This window comes from Podarcis erhardii (genome assembly GCF_964252035.2).
Source record: "Podarcis erhardii genome assembly, chromosome: 8".
Classification (NCBI taxonomy): domain Eukaryota; kingdom Metazoa; phylum Chordata; class Lepidosauria; order Squamata; family Lacertidae; genus Podarcis; species Podarcis erhardii.
In genome coordinates this window covers 68,559,374-68,583,695 of record NC_138499.1, presented here as the reverse complement: position 1 = coordinate 68,583,695, position 24,322 = coordinate 68,559,374, and the positions used below count along the sequence as shown (strand labels likewise).

General features: G+C 42.4%; 1 protein-coding gene across 1 annotated transcript in view; it reads left to right on the top strand.

The window, feature by feature from the left end:
• Nucleotides 1–23,985, top strand: part of SERPINB5 (serpin family B member 5) — a 37,759-nt gene extending 13,774 nt beyond the window's left edge. The window contains exons 6-14 of the mRNA XM_081874976.1: nt 2,554–2,721; nt 4,724–5,111; nt 10,842–11,032; nt 12,236–12,346; nt 13,500–13,619; nt 15,683–15,800; nt 18,200–18,342; nt 21,628–21,783; nt 23,375–23,985. Of these exons, the coding sequence (XP_081731102.1) occupies nt 2,554–2,721; nt 4,724–5,111; nt 10,842–11,032; nt 12,236–12,346; nt 13,500–13,619; nt 15,683–15,800; nt 18,200–18,342; nt 21,628–21,783; nt 23,375–23,779 (1,800 nt within the window). The 3' untranslated portion in view covers nt 23,780–23,985. The remainder of the gene's footprint in view (nt 1–2,553; nt 2,722–4,723; nt 5,112–10,841; nt 11,033–12,235; nt 12,347–13,499; nt 13,620–15,682; nt 15,801–18,199; nt 18,343–21,627; nt 21,784–23,374) is intronic.
• Nucleotides 23,986–24,322: the final 337 nt, after the last annotated feature.

The window sequence follows — 24,322 nt, the reverse complement described above, 5'->3', positions numbered from 1 at the left end:
TAAGTACAGTGGTACCTCAGGTTAAGTACTTAATTCATTCTGGAGGTCCGTTCTCAACCTGAAACTGTTCTTAACCTGAAGCACCACTTTAGCTAATGGGGCCTCCCGCTGCCGCCACGCCACCGGAGCCCGATTTCTGTTCTTATCCTGAAGCAAAGTTCTTAACCTGAAGCACTATTTCTGGGTTAGCGGAGTGTGTAACCTGAAGCGTATGTAACCTAAAGCGTATGTAACCCGAGGTACCACTGTAACCACTTTTCCATCATCCAGTTGGTTAATGATTCTCCACCATCTCTCCTCCCTTCCCTTCTGATCCTGGATTCCTGGAAACATAGGAATTAACAAACTTGTTTGCATGACAATAACTGGTCAGACATTGGGAAGAGCAGGCTGGCAAAACGAGCCATTCAGCGGTGGAACAGGCTGAAGGGGGTGGACTCTCCTTCATTAGAAGTTTTAAAATATAGGGCAGATGGCCCCCCCATATCAGAGATGCTGTACTAATGGAGTGGCTACATTGTCCCTTCCAACTATGATTTGAAAGACAAGTTTTTTGTTCACAAAGCATCACATTGCGCGTCGAGACCCCGCAGCTACCCCCTCGTTGGAAATAACTCACACAAGGACAGGGATATTAGGTTTATGTTATTGGGCAAATCTTGGCCACAACTTTATTGAAATTACAGAATGTGAGCAGTACTGGCTTAGGCATTGATTGGACCTGACTATATCTGACTCCTGACCATTGTGCAGGAAGTCCAGTAAGGGTAAGCCATCAGTAGGGGGAGCCCTGTCGATGTGAACCAACTCAAGCTCCCCCTGGTGTTCCCGCCGGGGTTGTGTCAAGGCCTTAGTCCCCCAGCCGGGCTTCAGACTAGATCAACACTCCCAGATTCCTTTAACGGAATACCCTTCAGCATGGAGGGGCAGGTGATGGCCACACCTCCCCTCCCCCACACAAGGTCAAACAATGCCTAACCACAACCCTAAAAAAAACACAAAACCCTAACAAAGTTGTGACAATTGCTATGAGGTAGGCGAAAACCAAGTGGCCAGTGCCAATTTGCCAAGTGGAAAAATTCCTACCAGGCCCCTCGGACAACCAAGGCGACCAACCGAAGTCCATAGCAAGGCCATTGCCTAACCTGCAAAATAGGGAGGGCAGGTGGGTGATTGAGGAAGCGAGCCAAAGAGGAAGTCCTCTGGCTCGCTCCTCCGTTTAAACGGCCCTGGCCATGCCCCCCCAGCCAGCGGGTTGGCTGGCTGGGCTCTGACGTGGCCAGGATCCCCCAGGCAACGGGGGACAAAGTCCCCCGCCCCCAGTGGGGAGTGGGTGGCAACGTGGTCCACCGCAATTCCTCCCCACTGGGAAGTGGAGTGGATTTACTTAAAGTTCTGTCAGAAATCCCAGAAAACCAGCGAGAGATCTGTGTTCTTTAAAAGCATCTCCCAAACCTTGACTTAATCTGTACAGTGGTACCTTGGTTTGCAACAGTTTTGGATTACAACCGTTTTGGATTACAACCATTTCAAACCCTGAAGTGTGTTGGATTACAACAATTTCAAACCCTGAAGTGTGTGTTCCTTTTTTGGGATTAGAACCAATTTTTTTTTTTTGGGGGGGGAGGCCCCATTGGCGAAAGCACGCCTTGGGTTACAACCTGTTTTGGTTTATATCCTAGCACACTTCCCTTTTGACCTTACTGACATTGGACTTCCTTCTTCAGCATCAGAAAGGATCACCTGAAATATCCTATAGTCCCCAAGATGCTCTCCTGACATGCCCCCAACCCAGAATACAATTTATATATTGAATTGAGCATTTCTCCCTCTCTCCCCTTGTTTCCAATATGAGGGGGAAAGGGTTAAAATATTAATGCCCCCCCTCCCCCCAGGCTGGAAATGAATGAAAGACTGTTCCTTCATCCTCAGTCTGTTCCTTCATCCCCTTCATCCCCCAGGCTGGAAATGAATGAAAGACTGTTCCTTCATCCTCAGTCAAGCCATGCTGGTGAGAAACTGGTAGGGCATTGGGTGAGAGAGTTTGACAGCCTTCATAATTCCCACCAGCTTAGGACTGCCCTCTAGGCCACCATAGGATTGCACCATTAAAGGGTTGTCTCATATGCATTCACATAGTTGAGCAGTACAGTGGTACCACAGGTTAAGAACTTAATTCGTTCTGGAGGTCCATTCTTAATCTGAAACTGTTCTTAACCTGAAGCACCACTTTAGCTAATGGGGCCTCCCGCTGCCACCGCGCTGCTGTTACGTGATTTCTGTTCTCATCCTGAAGCAAAGTTCTTAACTCGAGGTACTATTTCTGGGTTAGTGGAGTCTGTAACCCGAAGCATCTGTAACCTGAGGTACCACTGTAATACATTTTATCTAGTGGTGAACCTTGCCTGGAAACTGTCTGAGAACTCATTCTCCAGGCACATTTCGAATGCAGGAAGGCGAATGTGAACATGCTCAACAGGGATCCCCATTGTGGGATAATCCACAATGAGCGTTCAAGCAAATTCGTTTAAATATTTTGTTCATTCTTAACAGACGGAAACCAAGCCGGTACAGATGATGAACCTGGAAGCTACGTTTTGCCTCGGTTACGTAAACGATTTAAAAGTCAAGATTCTGGAGCTGCCCTGTCATAACAAGCACATGAGCATGCTTATCTTGCTGCCCAAAGACATTGAGGATGATACCACTGGACTCGAACAGGTAGAAAACCCATTTGAAAGCCCTCTTTGATAGCTCAAGTAAGATCTACATGTTGGTCACCCTCATCCTTAAATGCATCATAATGGTCCATTGAGAAGGGAGCAAATACATATGTCTCCAAATTGCCCTGGGTCAGGCTGCCCAGAGTCATCCAGAACTGTCAGGAGTCGGGGTATTGGGCAGGAAAAATACAGGGGTCTGGTTCACCAGTGTGTTCCCTGTAGGGAGGTCACTCATTCCTGACCGTATGCTTCATTGGGGTTTTAAAAGCTCCAATTAAACACTAGCCCTGCCCCCGCATTGATCCAGGGGTAGCAGGGGTGACAACTTGAATAAAATATTTTGGGGAGTGCAGATAAGCCCCATCCTGCATAATTGATCACATGATGCAGTGCACACATACCATTCGAATGGCATTGCCCATCAACTTTGGGGGGCAGCCCCCTCAAATATTTTATTGGAGGCGGTGAAGAAGAAGAAGAGTTTGGATTTGATATCCCACTTTATCACTACCCAAAGGAGTCTCAAAGCGGCTAACATTCTCCTTTCCATTCCTCCCCCACAACAAACACTCTGTGAGGTGAGTGGGGCTGAGAGACTTCAGAGAAGTGTGACTAGCCCAAGGTCACCCAGCAGCTGCATGTGGAGGAGCGGAGACGTGAACCCGGTTCCCCAGATTACGAGTCTACCGCTCTTAACCACTACACCACACTGGCTCTCTAGGAGTTGGCTCCTGTGGTGGGTGGTCCCTGGGTTGGCCCAGCCCACGGGAGGCAGGGCCATGCACATCTCTGGTAACTAGTGTCATTCCTTTAGTGATGCTAAAATGTTGCACCAATGCAACGGGGTTGACAGTCGCCATCTCAAAGCGTGACATAGAGATTGTTCACAGGGACAGAAGGGTGTGTGGCCAGCATTGCTCAGACCTGTTTAAGTTGTGGCTTACCAAGCCAAATGAACCCCTTCTTCTGTATATTGTGGCTTTCCAGGTGTTTGACAACCCCACTATTTTTGCAGCCCCAACCAGCCAGCCATACCAGGTTTCCTGAACCTCCCATAAATGGCTGATGGGCTGCATCCAACTTGTTGTACAAGTCTGCCATAGATTTCGATGACCATCTGTCATGAATAAATAATAATAATAATAATAAATTTTTATTTATATCCCGCCCTCCCCAGCCAAAGCCAGGCTCAGAGCAGCTAACAACAATAAAAGTAACACAGCATTCTAAAATCAACTCATTTTAAAATCAATTCAAAATCAAATTAATGGCAACCATTGGGCTAGAGTTCTGTGAGGATTACCAAAGGAGGGGGTCACACTGTGTCTTGGCTAAAGGTCTGGTGGAACAGTTCTGTCTTGCAGGCTCTTTGGAAAGATGTCAAGTCCTGCAGGGCCCTAGTCTCTTGTGACAGAGCGTTCCACCAGATCGGGGCCACGGCTGAAAAAGCCCTGGCTCTGGTTGAGGCCAGCCTAACCTCCCTGTGGACCGGGACCTCCAAGATGTTTTTGTTTGAAGACCGTATGGTCCTCCATGGGACATACCAGGAGAGGCGGTCCCGTAGGTACGAGGGTCCTAGGCCGTATAGGGCTTTAAAGGTTAAAATCAGCACCTTAAACCTGATCCTGTACTCCACCGGGAGCCAGTGGTATATATCATGTATGCTTTAGCTGAGATTCCTTCATTGCAGAGGGTTGGACCAGATGACCCTTAGGTCTCTTCCAACTCTTATGATTCTATTATTCTAACCATATCCTAATTGCTTGCTTGTATGGTGTCATAAGGGGGTTGTGCCGGGTGGATAGCATTGCAAGATGGATTTACGTTTGTACTCTTGCATAAGAAACTGCTGCAGCATTGTTGCACATGGTTTCAGCTATGTATCTGTGAGACATTAGGCAGCCCTGTTGCAGTTTATTGTGGCAACTAATGGGCTGGCTAACAGAGCACTGTGACCACTGATACTCTAATTCATTTGCTGTCTTGTCTTATGTCTTTAGCTTGAGAAGGAACTCACCCCCGAGAAGCTAATACAATGGACAAATCCAAGTATGATGGCAAACACGAAAGTCAACGTGTTTCTTCCCAAATTCAAAGTGGATGGGGAATACGATTTCAAGCCAATTTTAGAAAGCCTTGGCATGACCAACATGTTTGATGAGAGTGCGTCAGATTTCTCTGAAATGTCAGAGACCAAAGGGGTAGTTTTGTCTCAGGTCATCCACAAAGTCTCTCTGGAAGTCGTTGAAGAAGGGGCAGAGTCCCTAGACGTACCAGGGTACCGGATCCTGCAACACAAAGATGAATTTAAGGCTGATCATCCATTTTTCTTCTTTTTCCGGCACACCAAAACTCGCAATATTGTTTTTGCTGGCAGATTCTGTTCTCCTTAAATGGAAAAAAGCAATTAACCAGAAGCCTGATTTATATATTTCTATCACAACATTTTTTCTGCAAACCTTTCAAAGCTGAGTATGAAGTATTGAAAAGGTAATCTAAGTTGTTTCATATTTTGAGTAGGCTGTACAACTTACTTTCTACATGAAGTTATTACTCGAAGCAGAATTGACAATATGCACTTTCCAGAGGCAGCAATCAACATAGCATGTAACTTTGTATTATGTCTCCAAAATAATGTGGTTCATTTCTTACTCATCTACAGTAATTAATTACTTTTCTGGAATTTTGGGCCTTGGGAAATACTTGTAGCATCTCCTCAGATGTAAAAAAACCCAACCCTCTGGAAGTAAAATACCAGTATGTTACTGGAATCATTGACATCTTAAGTTTATATGGCCTTTGATTTGATGCTGTTTTCTGTTGTTCTAAAATTGAAATCCAGTTATTATTGTGGGATTGAACCAAATTCAAGTTGAATAGAGTAAAAATGTAAGTTTTCATCTTTTGTTAACTTCCTTCCTGCAGCCTGTGTTTGGTAATCAAGATTACCTTAAATCATTCCAAATAAAGCATTGCAGAAACTGAGTGTCTTCTCTTATTGCCAAAGATAAATGGTTTATGTAGGAATAAGTGTTGACCTTCACCTAGGGCCCAGCCCTACCATTAGACAGAAGGAGGGAGGTGTCTCAGCAGTGATGGGTAGACAGAGTTGAGTGTGCCATTCAGTCTATGCTGCACCCTATTCTTACCTTTTGCCCTCAGGAACAGTGGAGGGTGTTGAAATACAATTCAGCTGCCAGCTTGGTCAGCTTTTGTACATAGCATGGGGAGGAGTGGCCATCTTGTATTTTGCCTCAGGCAGCAAAATTTCTTTGGTTGCCCTGCCTTTACTTCATAAAATCTGGCCTCAGATACCAGGAGAGAAGGGAATTTAATCAGCAACACCGTTTGTTATATAGGAAATGAAAAGTAAGGTCCAAACTATATTTCTTTGGGGGGGGGGGTGTGTGAACGAATTCCCATACCCCACAAATAACCCAGAGATGCATTTTAAATAAAAGGACACATTCGACTCATGTTAAAAATACGTTGATTCCCGGACTGTCCACAGGCCACATTTAGAGGGGGGTTGGGCCGGATCCGGCCCCTCAGCCTTAGGTTGCCTACCCCTGCCCTAAGCTATGGAACTGCCTCTCCACAGAGGCGTGTCTGGCACCATCATTATACAGCTTCCAGAGAATGTGGAAGCTACACCTCTTTACTCTGGCTTTTGACACTTGAAGTGTATATTTTTAGAATATCTATCTATCTCTATCTATCTATCTATCTATCTATCTATCTATCTATCTATCATCTATCTATCATCTATCTATCTATCTATCTATCTATCATCTATCTATCTATCTATCTATCTATCTATCTATCTATCTATCTATCTATCATCTATCTATCATCTATCTATCTATCTATCTATCTATATCTATCTATCTATCTATCTATCTATCTATCTATCTATCTATCTATATCTCTATATCTATCTATCTATCTATCTATCTATCTATCTATCTATCATCTATCTATCTATCTATCTATCTATCTATCTATCTATCTATCTCTATCATCTATCTATCTATCATCTATCTATCTATCTATCTATCTATCATCTATCTATCTATCTATCTATCATCTATCTATCTATCTATCTATCATCTATCTATATCATCATCTATCTAACTATCATCTATCTATCTATCTATCTATCTATCTATCTATCTATCTATCTATCCATCCATCTATCTATATCATCTATCTATCATCTATCTATCTATCTATCTATCTATCTATCTATCTATCTATCATCTATCTATCTCATCTATCTATTATCTATCTATCATCTATCTATCTCTCTATCATCTCTCTATCATCTATCTATATCTGTTTTTAATATGTTTTAGTGTTGTAACCCATCCTGGGACCTTGGGGTGAAAAGCAGGCAATAAATAAATGAATATAATTTCATCTCAAACTCAGTTAACTTTGCAATGGAGTCGGTTTATGTATTCAAGTCTTCAAGTGATGAGAAATAAAGTGCTGTGCATACATGTGTGAACCACACCCTAGAGAGAGAAGAAGGTTGCTTTTAGAAACTGAAGTCTACACAAGTTTTCTGGTCTTTCCGTTCATGGGGCTGGTACATACATGAATAAGCCTCCCTATGGCTCCAAACTATTGCAGACTCAACGCTTTCAGGTGAGTCAGCAGTGAATCATTAAATTGTAAGCAACGTTACATGTACATGTGAACTACTAAGTTGCACTCCAAGCATATACTTTTCCACACCCTTCCAGTTTCAATAGCTAGGCTTTTGAGGTTCTCAGCAACTCACCTCATCTCAGGAAAAGTTCACAAGTTGCAGCAGGTCTGAGCCTGGATAGTATCTCTATGGAGAAATCGCACAGCAACGCCCACATGACAAGAAGGAGGAGGAAATAATTCTGCCCAGAGAATTATTGTGCACCCGTGCAGTGAAGCAAGCACTAAATCTGAACTGCAAACCAAAACAGAAGGCAGGAACTATAACTATAACAGTGAAGTTCTGCTATTTTACTATGGGGCCACTGTAGTGGTGAGAATAAATGCCTTTTTAGCTACCTTGTCTATTGTCATTAAGCTGTTTCCTTTTCTTTAAAAAAATCTTATATCTAAACTGTTCATTCTGACTTTGATTTTGGGTATTATACAAAGAGGTAAAGGAACCCCTGACCATTAGGTCCAGTCGTGACCGACTCTGGGGTTGCGGCGCTCATCTCGCTTTATTGGCCGAGGGAGCGGGAGTACAGCTTCTGGGTCATGTGGCCAGCATGACTAAGCCCCTTCTTGCGAACCAGAGCAGCGCACGGAAATGCTGTTTACCTTCCCACCGGAGTGGTACTTGTACTTTGACGTGCTTTCGAACTGCTAGGTTGGCAGGAGCAGGGACCGAGCAACGGGAGCTCACCCCATCATGGGGATTCGAACCCCCAACCTTCTGATCAGCAAGTCCTAGGCTCTGTGGTTTAACCCACAGCGCCACCCGCGTCCCAACATACAAAGAGATATTACCAATTAAAGCAGCCTTGTATTTAAAAACTAAGATAGTAGTCACAGGCAACAACAAATTGCATGCAGATGAGTGAGGGAAGCAAGTGAGGAAACTTGTGGAGGAGGATATTGGGTACCACACCCCTTCTTGAACCTCAGCATAGTCACCAAACAGGCTGCCAAAGGAGGGACAGAATTACCAGCAGTCTGGTAATTTTTCTGCAGGCTACTCACTTTCCTAAGCTTATTTACGCGTCTGAATTAAACAATTCCATTTCAAGTGAGAACAGCCCCAACATCCATATTACAACAATACTTTTATTAGGCCAATCCTATCACTGGAGTTCTACAGAACTCTTCATCAGACTAGATAACAACAGTACTAAAAATTATGTTACGGGGATGGTGACAAGGTACAAAATTTGGCTGGAGATAACTCCATGATTCTGCATCTGGTGAGAGCCTAAAGGCAGAATGTGGGAGGAGACAGCAGACATTCAGATAAGACTCTTAGCTGCTATGAGGGTATGAGATTGCACCAAGAGCTGCTTGGTTGGAATCAAATAATAATTATCAAAATAAATGTATTTATTTTTATTCAGTATGGGAATGAAAGAGCACATGATGTGTCGCCTTGTAATGTATTGACTTTAATTCTCTATCAAAGTGTGTTTTTCAAATCTGCTGTATCCCCTCTTTTCTTTACCATCTTTCTATTTATTTTTTATCTTGTATTTAGTATTCATTTTGCTTACTATTATTAAATTACACACAAACATAAAATTTATATCCCACTCTGGGCGGCTTCCAAAACATATAAAAACAATAAAAGTCAGACATTGAAACATCCCAATACAGGGCTGTCTTCTAAAAGTTGTGTAGTTCTTTATCTTGACATCTGAATGGGTGTGTGTGTGTGTGTGTGTGTACATGCATACGCACACACGTACATACACATATGAGCCACTGGGAGAGTTACTTTAGGCAATGGAACATAAAATGAATCCTGCTCATTCCTTTCATTCATATAACTTGATATAATTTGTATAGGCAGACTCCTGCTTCTCTGCTTTGAGTACATTCGGATGAGTTTGCTAATTCCGTGTGATAAAAGAAAGCTGAGACAAATGTCATTTGTTGCAGCAGATTTGGGTAGTCTGAGAAGAAAGAGAATTCTCCTAAAATATACAGCTTTCTGCATAATCAAATCTAAATCTGAGAAAATATAATCAGTGCGGGAAGACCAGAAGTCGGGAATGATCATGAAGTCATGTGGAATATTTATTAGTGGGCGTGACCACACCTTGAATATTCCAGTTCCTCCAGAAAGCTGGAGACAGAGGAAGAGAATACTGAGTATATACTGATCTCTTGACTCCCGAAGACAAGGAGGTAAATATATGTTTAAAATTATTGTTTGAATAACAATAAGCCTAAAGGTTGATTTTGCAAGGCATCTCGTTTACAACAGATTAAGGGTTGTAAACGAAGCCCAAATTTGTGGGTTTGCAAATGAAATGTCAGCTTATACCTTCAGTTCATTATACAATACAAATTCAGGCTAATTTGTTAAAATCAAGGTGTTCACATGCCTACAGCCACGGGGCCAAGCTAGGCATGATGTTGATTGGGTGAATTCAATTAATTATCATATATATAGATATTTTAAAAACACAGCAGCCATAGGGATGGGCAGAGCAGCAGTAGAACTCCAGGGGGTGGGGAGAGAAAGTTTAACTATTTCTCCCCTGATGTGGTCCAGATGAAAAGCCTCACCCCCACCTCCTAAACATGATATGTAAATTGGGAAGGAAACTTGGTGCTGCAACTGATACCCCATCTAGCACCAATACCCCATCTAGCACAAAACTAGCACCAAACTTTGGCATCAGTTTGGGGGACTCTAGAATTCTGGGTTCATACGTTAATGAAGCTGGCAACAATCCCTACTCTCAGGTACTAACTTTTGAAACAATGAAAACAAGCATGGATTTCACATGATATTTCAGTCTTGTACATTTTGACATTATAGTGCATAGATATGATAAAAAGATTAAAAGCAACACACACTTTTCAAGTTGTAAACTGCCTTGAGATCTATGGGTATAGGGCAGTATACAAATTATTATTATTATTATTGTGGTGGTGGTTGTTATGCTTGAGGACTACTTTTGAAAAGCTGCAGCATGGCCTTTCAGCCTGTCTTATTTGTTTTAATTGCTATGCAAATGTGGTCCCAACTACATTATGTCCTGCCTGGTACCAACCCTACTTTCCTCTACAACGTCATCAAAAGTTTCTTATGAATCTTATAGCTTTTTGCATTCTGCTTTTGTGTTGCTGACTAATAACTTCCAGTTGCACGTATCCTTTGAATATAAAGTGAACAATTGAGGAATAGGCTTGGAAAGGGTGTTCCTCAAGAGAGCTTTTCAATATCGAAATGCTCTGGGAGGAAAAATGGTCTGTGGGGAAAAAAACTTTCCACTTGGGTGTGTGGCTTTCCAGTCATATATCTGCAGCAGAACTAAACCAGTTCCACGAAGTCAAGTTTTCCTAACTTGAGCAATCAATCATTTACCTAACTATGTATTGATTTTCTCTCTGTCTCTCTCTCTCCCTCCCTTCACCTGCTAGTCATCATGGATCTGCATTTCATCAAGGACCCCCTTCCTATAGCAATTACTGCTTTTGGTCTTGATCTTTACAAGAAGCTGAATAGAAGTGACACTTGCAAAAACATCTTCTTCTCTCCAATAAGTATCACATCTGCCCTGGCCATGGTACAGCTTGGTGCCAGGGGAAGCAGCAAAACTCAGATGGAAGAGGTGAGCATCAACAAATACATACAATTGCATCTCTAAGCGGCAAGAGGCTGCAGGCGCTCCTGCTCTTCTTCTTCTCCTTCTTCTATTCTATCTATTCATTGAATTTATATACCGCCCTATACCCGGAGGAGGTCTCAGGGTGGTTCACAGAAAAGACCACTACATATATAATCAGAATAATCTGATTATACATATATAATCAGAATAAAAACAATACTCCCATCAGATGTCAAGGAAATAAACAACTATCCAACTTTTAGAAGACATCTGAAGGCAGCCCTGTTTAGGGAACTTTTTAGTGTTTGAAGTTTTATTCTGTTTTTAATGTTCTGTTGAAAGCCGCCCAGAGTGGCTGGGGAAACCCAGCCAGATGGGCAGGGTAGAAATAAATTATTATTATTATTATTATTATTATTATTATTATTATTATTATTAACAACAACCCAATAACATCCCTCCACTTACCTAAGACTTGGTTTCTCTGGAATGGAGGTCAATGGGACTGAGGTGTCATTAGGATATATGGTTGGCTTTTTTTTTACACACCTATACAACTTGAGCATAGGATGGAGGAGCTGACAGCATTAACATTCCCACAGTTCTTGCCTCCTCACTAGGTTTCCAGGCAAACCCTGAGCCACAGCTTTTGCCCCAGCACAGTGTAAGACAACTCTCTATGTCTTCAGCTTCCAGCATCAGCCAAGACTCACACATACACAGCTTTCCCTTGGCCTATTATTCTCCATCCTAGGATGGCATGGCATTCCCATGGTGTGAGATGGGGAAAAGCCCTTCCACGTGTCTCTACGGTAGCAGAGCTCACTCTTTAAAATGCAGGTGATGGGTACTTAGTTGATAGGCTGTGGACATTGCCTTAACAAAGGAACTTGTTTGACTAGTGTTAGCAAAGCAGAAAATTTGTAAGAAAACAAGTGTCAAAGCACTATATATTCAAAGTAGCTGTAAGAGTGATTAAAAGAAGCCGTTGGTACAAACCTGTAAGCTACGTACTTCATTTTTCATATTCATTTCTTGCTTTCCTTTTAAAACAACTAATGCCACAAACCAATGCAGCTGTTTCAGCAGTAACAATATTTTTAGCAGTTGTAGTCTCTTGTTTATTTAATCAAGGTAAGTGGGATTTTTTTTGCCCCCTTCCTATCCTGGATGCTTTGCATTGCTTACAACTTGTTTCTGCTATAGGTGCTACACTTCAATAGGACTCTGGGAAGCGCAAGACCAGCTGCTTCTGAGGGGAAAATGTGTCTTCTTGCGTCAGAACCCGAGAGAGATACCGCAGCTCAGTTTTCAGTGGTATGTCCAGAACTATTCTTAAAGCCATAGGACTAAGCGGTGGGTTATTTTTTTGGTACCATCAAGACCTGTAGCCAAAAATGTGGCGAGGAACCCAGGTCAAGCGAGCCTCTACACCAGTTGCACTGAGTTGGCGGTAGGTAGATATACCATCAACACACTGGTAGAATGGCCACATCTGCACAGCCTGGAAAGCAAGCAACACAGGAAAACAGGAGATGAAGTAAAAATGGCAGGCAGGCCCACAGAATCCCTGGGAAATGGACCAATCAGGAACAGTGCCAGCAATCGCACCCATAAGCCGCATGTCGCCCACTTTTGGAGGGAGTCAATCACAGCCGTATCTTGGACTTCCAAAATGTCTGGAAACCAAAGCACGGCTTCTGATTGGCTGCAGGAAGCTCCTGCAGCCAATCAGATGCCGTGGAAGCCACGCTGGATGTTCGGCTTCTGAAAATCGTTTGAAAACTGGAACACTCACTTCCGGGTTTCGATCATTCAGGAGTTGATTTGTTTGGGAGCCAAGGTGTTTGGGATTTGAGGTATGACTGTAATTCACAATGACAATGACACCCTCCCCAACACAAATCCCTTGAACCACACATGCGATGTTGCTATGGCTTCCCCAGTCCATCAGCCCCAGTGACACTGCCAGTAGTGAACTGGAAGCCCTCGAGCATCCTTCTGAACAGATTCCTTTATGCTCCTTTCAAGCACTGTTTTGAAGCACAACACACAACAGAATGGGGGGAAAGCATATACAGCAACACACCCACATAGCTCCCTAGGCAAGAAGTCTTTAGAGTGTAAGCATATACAGCAATCCTGTGACAAGTGTTGAAGACCCACTGGGGGAGGGAGAGGCCCTTTCGCCAAGCATCCAAACGGAGGGGCTGATACACGCAACAAGGCGAGCCATACACTGACTGCAGCAACCTCCAGAGGCTCACTGAAGAAGGGCAATCCCAATTTTAGAAGCTTCGGGATACCTGATTGATAAATTGTTGCTAATGATTGGCCTCTGTCATTTTTCATTACAAGCCCTTAAAAATAATAGATAGCAATGAGCTCTTGCTGCCAAACATTTCTACATCCATTAATCTACTTGGGGTTTTTCCCCCATTTGAAATCTTTTTCTTAATACTCCGGCCAGGAAGAAGGAATCTTTCCAGAGATCAAGAAACTTCTGTTTCAGCTGAATAATCTCAGTAACGACTATGAGCTGAACGTGGCCAACAATCTGTTCATGCAGAAGGGATATGAATTTTTCAAGGTAAGTGATCTCTCACTGTGGAAGGAAAGGCGTAGCTCAGTTGCAGAGCTGTCCACATGCATGCAAAAGGTCTCTTGTACCCGTCAACAGTCCCGATTTGAGCAGGACATCCCAGAATTATAATAATGAGAATATAGTGGTACCTCGGGTTACATACGCTTCAGGTTACAGGAGGGGCAGCAGGAGGCCCCATTAGCTAAAGTGGTGCTTCAGGTTAAGAACAGTTTCAGGTTAAGAACTGACCTCCGGAACGAATTAAGTACTTAACCTGAGGTACCACTGTAATAATAAAATATTATTTATACTCTGCCCATCTGTCTGGGTTTCCCTAGCCACTCTGGGTGGCTCCCAACAGAATATTAAAAAACATGATAAAATATCAAGCGTTAAAAACTTCCCTAAACAGGGCTGCCTTCAGATGTCATCTAAAAGTCAGGTAGTTGTTTATTTCCTTGACATCTTATGGGAGGGCATTCCACATGGCAGACGCCACTACTGAGAAGGCCCTCTGTCTGGTTCCCTGTAGTTTCTCTTCTCGCAGTGAGAGAACCACCAGAAACCCCTCGGAGCTGGACCTCAATGGCTGGGCTGAACAGTGGGGGTGGAGATATATACCCCCACTGGGCTAAGGTCATCCTCGTTTCTGATTGGATCCCAGAGTGTACATAAATGGGAAATTGTGGCTTAGTAAAAAAAGAAAATGAAAGTGGACGTTTTCACAGTCCTCTTGTGCATGAAGGAGGAGGAGGAGGAAAGGGAAGGTGGAAGCCCACCAAGACTTGTTGCCAATAATTTTAAATGGTTTAAATGATAGTCTTCTGAACCCAGGCTACATTCATCATTAAATCAAGGGTGGGAAACCTGTAGCTTTCCAAATGTTGTTGGACTCCAACTTCCTTCATGCCTAACAACTGTCCATACCAGTTGACGGTGATGGGAGTTGAGAGACAAGCATCATATGGAAGGCCAAAGGTGCCCCCTTAGATCCAAAAAAGCTGTTGTGACCACAAAGGAGGGGTGTTGTCAGGGACTGGGCAGAGGAGGAATGGTGGAGGCCTCCTCATCCTGAGCCTTCCAGGGAGGAGGAAGAGGAAGACAGTATAGATTAACAACAGTAGTTTGAGGGAGGTCACAGCTCAGAGGCAAATGAGAAGAAGAAGAAGAGTTTGGATTTGATATCCCGCCTTTCACTCCCTTTAAGGAGTCTCAAAGCGGCTAACATTCTCCTTTCCCTTCCTCCCCCACAACAAACACTCTGTGAGGTGAGTGGGGCTGAGAGACTTCACAGAAGTGTGACTGGCCCAAGGTCACCCAGCAGCTGCATGTGGAGGAGCGGAGACACGAACCCGGTTCGCCAGATTAGGAGACTACCGCTCTTAACCACTACACCACACTGGGGGAAAGTTGGGAAATCGTGGGAGAGCCAGAATGGCCGACTGACACATTGTCATTAGAAAGCATTCCAGACCCACCATCTCCCAGAACCCGGCAAGCCTTAAAAGTAGGAGAGCAAAGAGCTTGAAGGCAGAGGGTACTTAGTGGCACCTGTAAAGGAGGTGGTGATGCTGATGACAAATGAGGAAGTGGGAGAGATGAGGGGTGGAGATTCACTCGGGACAACGCCATTATCCAAGAGGCTGGGTTCTATGGCCTCTCTCTGTAAAGTTGAAATAAAAAAGGACTGTGAGAAACTTTCCCTTGTCTTTATACTTTCCTGGGCAACCAGCCGGGGGCCGCTGACGGCATCCTGACAGATGTATAACTAGAATTACCTTGACTATATTTTAATGGTTGGCTAAATTTTCTGTGCGCTTTGCATGAGTGCTGAGTGTTTATCTGCCTCTCACTTTTGTGGCCAAATGCCCCAGAAGAGGAAGCTGCAGTCTACACTGCATATCAAGTGTTGCTTTGGTGGGGTGGATGATTCCCTTTCTGTGGGAAGGTCTCATGATTACCCAACAAGGCACTAGGTAAGAGGTGATCAGTACCTGTATACCGTCATCTACAAATGGCTCGCCTGGGGAATTCACAATATTTCTCTTTCATTTTTAAAAACTCCACAGCAATATCTCACATGCACGAAGGAAATCTTTGGAGCTACACTGCAAAGGGTCGACTTTCAAAATGCTACTGAAGAAGCAAGGCAGGAGATTAACCTTGAAGTTGCCAGGCAGACAAAGGGTAAGGAAGCTGAAGGTCACTTCCCGACGACGTGTTCATTGAGCATTCCTCCTGAGCATCCATTCTCATTTGTTTGTGGGGATGTTAGACCATGTTACATCATCAAGTATTATTCCACACTTCCCAGTGAATTTACCCATCACCCCACTCAGGAAAAGGAACAGCCTGGAAGCACTCAGTGTTGCAGGAATCATTGATTTGTAGCACAAAACCAAGATCACCACCTTATTTTTCTCTCAGTATCCCAGGCCTTTATTATTTCTTCTTCTTCTTCTTCTTCTTCTTCTTCTTCTTCTTCTTCTTCTTCTTCTTCTTCTTCTTCTTCTTCCTCCTCCTCCTCCTCCTCCTCCTCCTCCTCTCCTTCTCCTTCTATTTTGAGAAAGTAATAACCATAAATAAATAAGAATAAAAATATACGCCCCACCACTGAGACCATTCCATTGTAACTATCCAACCTCCCAAAATTTCAACACCTCTTGTGATGGTTTGACCCGTTTTCATTTTAACGGTACAAATTCTACAAACACCTTCCATATCTCCTTGAAATAATTTCTCCTGCATATTCCCTGTTAATTTATCATTAATAGCTATATCCCACATTTCTTTATACTGTACCACTCTTCCGTCTTACATTCTGCTTCCCCCTTCCACTTCCTATCTATCATAATTCGTGCAGCTGTCAATACATTTGTGAGCAAATCTTTCCGCAGGCCTTTAACAGCATTTTGCACAGCAAGCTAAATTTTATCCCTTGAAGTTGTGGGTTCCCAGCTCTGGGATCCTCTTCCTCTGGAGGTGCAAATGGGAGAAAACCTTACTGGACTTTCTCCATCAAGTTCTTTCAGGTGGTAGAGGTTCCTTTGGGCGTCTCTTTCTTATAATGCATTCATGATTATGCGTACTCATGATGCTATCAGGGTGGTTTTACAGAACCCCAATTTTCAATACTGTTTGCACCTGCAAAGGTTTTGGGGTAGCCATACTGGGTGGTGTTCAGTGCTAGTCCTTCCCCTAAGGCAATGTTTCTCAACCTGTGGGTCCCTAGATGTTGTTGGACTACAACTCTCATCATTCCTAGCCAGCATGACCAGTGGTCATGGATGCTGGGAGTTGTAGTCCAACAACATCTGGGGACCCACAGGTTGAGAACCGCTGCCCTAAGGGAAGGCCAACTGAAGTTGTTAAACAGGCTGGAATTCAATCTCATGCTATTGCAAATGTTCCTTCTGCACCAATATGTCTGTTTGCCAGGCAGAATGATCCTCGTTCCCATTCATGATGTTCTGGGGATTCTACAGGACTTTCCTGGTGAATGGTGAGGGAAAGCCCCGTGGCATAAGTCGAAGCCCTTGTGTTGACAGGGTTCATAAAGTGAATCCCACCTTTCAGTTCATTCATCTCAATGGTTCTGCTATGAGTTGGACTTGGTTGAATACAACTCACGGCTTCATTCCCAATCAGTGCATGTCCTGTAACTTCCTGCTGAAATCCTGTAACTTTTCAAACCACAAATATCCTGGTTTGTTTCATATATATATTTTAAAAATTCCAGGTTTTTTGCGCAATAGTGTAAGACATCCCACTGGACAGCAATAATGGGGTAACACTGAGGAAGCATTGCAGGGCTACTAAAAAGGTGAAATGATGTGTAATCCACTACTAATGTATTATTACTGCATCAATGACATATTGCAGAATTCACTTGCAATGTCCCGCTGCCCCAACCTAGGTAAAGGTAAAGGGACCCCTGACCATTAGGTCCAGTCATGACCGACTCTGGGGTTGTGGCGCTCATCTCGCTTTATTGGCCAAGGGAGCCAGCGTACAGCTTTCTGGTCATGTGGCCAGCATGACTAAGCCACTTCTGGCGAATCAGATCAGCGCATGGAAACGCCGTTTACCTTCCCACTGGAGCAGTACCTATTTATCTACTTGCACTTTGATGTGCTTTCGAACTGCTAGGTTGGCAAGAGCAGGGACCGAGCAACGGGAGCTCACCCCGTCGTGGGGATTTGAACTGCCGACCTTCTGATCGGCAAGTCCTAGGCTCTGTGGTTTAACCCACAGTGCCACCCGCGTCCAACCTAGAGGAGCTCATAATGAGAGTTGCCACTGTTATTGGAGCTTTATGCTGCTGTGCTAATCATTCGGTTCTTATTGTCAGTTGTATTTATTTTTATATTCAGGAAACTGCCCCAGGATAACCTCAATGTGATGGAGGGTAGTCTATAAATAAATAAAAATAAAACAGCAATTGAGGGGTTGGGGGAAGTGTGATAAGCACAATTCCTCGGTTCTGTGAATCAAAAACAATTCAGTCGCTTTTACTGTGTATGAAAGACGATGAGGTTATATTTTTTTAAAAAAATCCACATTAATTCAAATTTCTTTTCTCTAAGGAAACATCAAGGACCTTTTCCCTCCCGGAACTATTCAGCCAGACACTATGTTGGTGCTGGCAAATGCCGTCTACTTTAAAGCAACTTGGGAACACCAGTTTGACCCAAAGCTTACGACACAACGAGAATTTAAGCTGAACGAGGTATCGTGGCACAACTGAATCTATTGTTTTAGAATCGTGTGAATGTTCAAAGCTGATTCAAGTATGTTACAAAATGGCGGCCCAGTGGCACTCTACCAGCCTTCTCAGCTGAGTAGCAGAACAGGTCAAGGACTTGGTTGGCTGGCTGGTTTGCTCAAGCCATGGATCTTGCACTTCCTTTGGCAAGAGGCCATAACTCATGCAAAAGGTCCAAGCTTCAGTCCTCAACATCTCTACATGTGTTTAGGAAAGACTTCTACCAGAAGCTCTGGAGAATGCCTGCTAGTCTGTGTAAATGCTGCTGAGCTAGATATATATATGTCAATTTGTATTTCTTAGTGCAGAAAAATATTGAACTGATGTGTTGCGATCTTTCCTATTCTAATTAATTCAAGAGGGTTCTGGATGCTTATGTGTGTGAAAGAAACAAGCAGAAGTTTGGGTTATTCCTTCAGAGAAGCTGTGTACAGTACAGCTGGTTTAAAATGGTTCTGTTATCTTTTCTTCAAGGTCATGCTGCTTATAATAAGAGGCCAGAAGGAGCCTGAGTTTCACTTTCTCTTTCCATCTCCTTTCCTTCTGATGTGGTGTTCTGTAAATAGTATCCTTAGTGTTAAGGTTTAGACTTATTATAAGCTATTTTAAGTTTAAGTGAAGTCGTCTGCAATTGGTCAAGCTCATGTTGGTAGTTTTGAGAACACTGTCCAGCCATCTCGTCCTCTGTCGTCCTCTTCTCCTTGTGCCCTCCATCTTTCCCAACATCAGGGTCTTCTCCAGGGAGTCTTCTCTTCTCATGAGGTGGCCAAAGTATTGGAGCCTCAGCTTCAGGATCTGTCCTTCCAGTGAGCACTCAGGGCTGATTTCCTTCAGAATGGATAGGTTTGATCTTCTTGCAGTCCATGGGACTCTCAAGAGTCTCCTCCAGCTATATGTGTAGCTCAAGCTAAAGTCTGTATAATGCAAATGATTTTACTCCAAGGGTTCACAAGAGGGCGCTCCTCTATTACTAAACAATCTCTACAGCGACAGAGAGGACAATTACATTTGGAGATTTTTTTTAAAAAAAATTGAAATAATTTTTATTTGATTTTACAAATAAAAAAAAAGAACAATCCAAATACATATCCATATATAGAGATGACTTGAGACTTCCCCCCATTCCATCTATGGGTCCTATTGTCAACATTTACAACTGCCATATTATATATTTTATACCTAACCATCTTTTCCATAGTGTTTGCTACATTACAAGTGAGGTAAAAATCCTGCTAATGTTTTCATTCGCATGCAGTGGTCTCTTAAATAAATTATGAATTTTCCCCATTTTTTAAAAAAAGTTTTTGCCTTCTTGGTTCCTGAGCTTTCCAGTCAGCTTTGCCATTTCGACGTAGTCCATCTGCTTAGCTCATGTGGAGATGTTTTCAGATGTGCAATTCGTCATTATATAATGCATTTTCGCATTTTTATATTGTAAACTGCCCTATGATCCTCAAGCGAAGGGTAGCATATACATTTAATAAATAGGTTAAACAAATAAGTATGCTCCACGCCCAGGACCTCCATTCCACTACCAGGCTGTGTGTTGCCACAGGAATATCTTGCAAAAGGGATTTAAAATTTAAGACCACGCAGTAAAATCATAGAATCATAGAGTTGGAAGAGACCTCAAGGGCCATCGAGTCCAACCCCCTGCCAATGTTTAATCCCTCAACGCATTTTGCTGTACTTATCGTAGAAAATTTATATATTCAACCCTTTCAGACTCAGAACCTGCTTTTAATGCAAACATGCATTTGGGGATCCTTTTTTAAAAACCATATATTTTTTACCATATATTTCCATGGGGTCTTGACCCACTAGCTGAAGATATATATGCTTCCCCTCACTTACTGGGACTTTGACTCTTTGTTTTTAATTTTTTGTTTTGCACAGTGCTCAGTTTCACTTATGATACACAGTCACATTTTTATCTTGTTTTCAGGAAATTTTATAGGCATTTGTTGTATTTAAATGTTTTCAACTAAATCATTTAGATTTTTTTTATTATATTAAGTGCTACGTTTTTAAAGAAATACATGGAACACCTGCACCTTATTGCAGAACATTCGGCAATATTGACCACAAATGCTGCAAAGGAGGTCAAAAGGCATTCCTAAAAAATTCACCAAGGGGCGGGGGGAGAGGCAGTGTTTTCACCAAGGAAAGGTAGCAGAAAATAAGGGCATCTCTGGTGGACAGAAAAATGGAGCGTATACTGAATTCACTTCAAATATTCAAAGCACATCACATACGTTAGCTCAGTAACCCAACAGCAACTCTGGATGCAGCGATATTTGTAAACCCCCCCCCACTTTGAATGCAGTATAAATATGTAACACCAGATGGCACCAGAGAAAAAAGAATTTTTCTATGTGATTTTTACATAATGTTTTTTTCTTTTGTTATAACAATTTAATTTCTGACTTATTTATAGCATTTTTTCCTGCGTGTTGATCCACCCTCTGTGAAGCAGACAAGCATAGTAGCCTCACCTAGCAAATTTGTGGCTGAACTGAGATTTTAATCATATATTTCCTCACAGCTCCCATTTTTTTTTAAAAAAATAATATTTATTACTTTTTTCAACAATTTAAACACTACAAAAAAGAAAAACAATACAACACAACACCAACACACTAAACCAACAAAACAAAACAAACACAACTCAAAACACATCAAATAATTTCAATATCTTATCTTTCATTCACTTATTTCCGCGACCTCCTCACACCTCCCTTTTTGTATTCCACTTCTGTTATTTTTTTCAGCAATTCCTTTCCATCTTCCTCTGTTTTCAATCCTATAATTATCTTAACACATTCTAACCTTATTTTTCCTTTAATACTCTATTAATCTATTTATCCTTAATTCCTTATAACATTTCTACTAAAGCCATATAACTTCATTCCAACATTTTTCTAGCATTCATTAATTTTACAATATTTCTGTAAATAATCTTTAAACTTTTTCCAGTCTTCTTCCACCGACTCTTCTCCCTGGTCTCGGATTCTGCCAGTCATTTCTGCTAGTTCCATATAGTCCCACAGCTCCCATTCTTAGCCAGTCCTGTCCCCTGCCAGCTACGACCATCTGAAGAATTGGTTTGTACAATGCTATCAAACAGTTGTTCAGCATTTGTGCATTCGGCTGACCAAAGAAGTGAAGTCTTCTTGCCATATTTATTGACAACCAGAGTGTGTGTGTTTCTGCTAAACCTAAGTCTTTCTTTATGGCCTTTCGAAACAGAATGAAAGTAAACGTGTGCAGATGATGCACCAGAAAGGTCGATTTAAGCTGGGATACACGATGGAGAGGCATGCACAGATCCTTTGTCTCCCATACCATGGCAAAGTGTTGTCCATGATCATTATATTGCCAGACGACATCGGCAATTTGAAACAGGTAAGTCACAAACAAGTCACCATGTTTGAAACATAAATCACAGAGTTGCAGAATAATGGTCTGGTTTTGACATACATATCTTAATTTATCTGAACCTTGTTCATGCCTCCCTTTTCCTCTTTCTGTCCTTGCACACCATGATTGGAGACTTCCTGGTTTAATTAACCATTGCTTTCCATTAAGGCCAAACCCAGGAGATTATGTTTACTAGGACTGGAGCAAGGAAGGATCACTGTGAGGATCAACCCAAGCAAGAATCTGGATCACCTTAAAATGAGTCTCAATGTGTTCCGCAAGTGTAGGGCACCTCTCATTTTCAAGCCCCGCTCTTTCAAAAAATCTCTACTTTTTTTTAACAAACTCAACTGTTTTGAGTTTCCTTCGTATGATTTGCCCTCATAACTTACAGTGAATCATGTTTGGTTTTGTAAATAATTTTACTAATTTTACTAAAATCCAATATAAACCACATTATATCAATCTCAAATTACAATTCAAATTCAAATATATATTAATTATAAAGCCAATTATAAATGTTGTGTGGCCTCCCATGTGCTAGATTTCAAGGTGAGATCATTTTATTTCGTCCTGCTTCCGAAGTCTTAATTAGTCCTGTTACATTCAGTCTTGATCTTGATCCCTTATCAGCAGCTACAAAGTTGTTTTTACTTCCAATCATATTGGCACATTTAATAAATTTCATTTTTCTGCAAGAGGAGTTCTGTATCCCATATATTTCCTGTATGTGATGTTCAGTGCTGGATTTACATATAAGCTAAGCAAGCTATAGGTTAGGGACCCACTCTCTTGGGGCCCCCCAAAAATTTAAAGAAAAAAACCTGGATGTACATTTCCAAAATATAAGATAAAAAACAAATAAAATGAAACCTACACACAGCAACAGTGTTTTGTGTTGTGTAGGCTCCTACGATGTAAGTAGCTAGCCTGCTACCTAAAATATCACTGGTTTGCTCATTTCTATATATAGGGTGCCTACATTCTGCATGGACTGGTTGCATGACAACATGTGCAAATGGCATTAGATACCTATTGGGTCCATAAATTACCATATATATTCAACACAAAAAACAGCAGCAATTTGTTGTTTACGAAGGACAGCTGGACATATAAAGGGCCTCATGACCTTCAGTAGCTTAAAGTAAAGGTAAAGGACCCCTGACCATTAGGTCCAGTCGTGGCCGACTCTGGCTTTATTGGCCGAGGGAGCCAGTGTACATCTTCTGGGTCCTGTGGCCAGCATGACTAAGCCACTTCTGGCGAACCAGAGCAGCTCACGGAAACACCGTTTACCTTCCTGCCGGAGCGGTACCTATTTATCTACTTGCACTTTGACATGCTTTCGAACTGCTAGGTTGGCAGGAGCAGGGACGGAGCAACGGGAGCTCACCCCGTCGTGGGGATTCGAACTGCCGACCTTCTGATTGGCAAGTCCTAGGCTCTGTGGTTTAACCCACAGCGCCACCCGCGTCCCTTCAGTAGCTTAGGGCCTCATTAAAACTAAATCCGGCCCTGATGATGTTTATTTTAGCCATGTTGTTTCTTAATCCTTTTTTTTTTTTTTGCCATACAGGTTGAAAACACCATGACCAGTGAGAATTTAGCATGCTGGACTGCCTCAGAAAACTTGACAGAGGAGAATGTTGAGGTGTATCTCCCCCAGTTCAAGCTTGAAGAGTCCTTCGACCTCAACTCGCCTTTGCAAGCCCTGGGGATGATTGATGTGTTTGACAGATCCAGAGCCGACCTTTCTGGGATGGCTGCCTCGGATCAACTATACTTATCCAAAGTGCTTCACAAAGCCTTTGTGGACGTTGACGAAGTGGGGACAAAAGCAGCCGCTGCCACAGGCGCTGTGGTCTCCAACAGATCCTTGCCGTCCTATAAGCTATTTGAGGCTAATCACCCATTCCTCTTCTGCATCCAGCACAATCCTAGCAATGCCATCCTTTTCCTTGGCAAACTCTGCTCCCCTTAAAACACAAGTCAGATTCCTTCTTTCAGCTTATTGAAAAGGGCTGAAAACAAAGTGCCTTGTCCAATGTAATATTAAGGCCTGTTTTTTTATTTTTATTTTGCAATAGGGGACCACTTACACCAGGGATGGGAAACTTTGGCCTGGGAGTTGCATGTGACCCTTGATGCCTCTCTATTTTATTTTATTTTTGATTAAAAAAATTATTAGTTTTGAATTACAATGCTGTTAAGTTGTGGGTGAACATATCAGATGACACAGTGATTCTTCAAACAGCTCTTGTTTATTCACAGGCCAGAACAGAACTGAACTGAAGGGTTCAGCCAGCCCACTAGAACTCAACAGTAAACATTTTCTGTAACTATCCAATCACTGAATATCACTTCCGATCCCTTATTTCCATATGTGGACCTGAACTATCTACAGTATCCCCCTGCTGGCCCAGGGTGAGAACTTCAGTACATAACAAATGCAATAATAGCCTCGTTATAACAATAGCAATTTATAATACAATTATTAATACCAATTGTTCAAATACCAGATTGC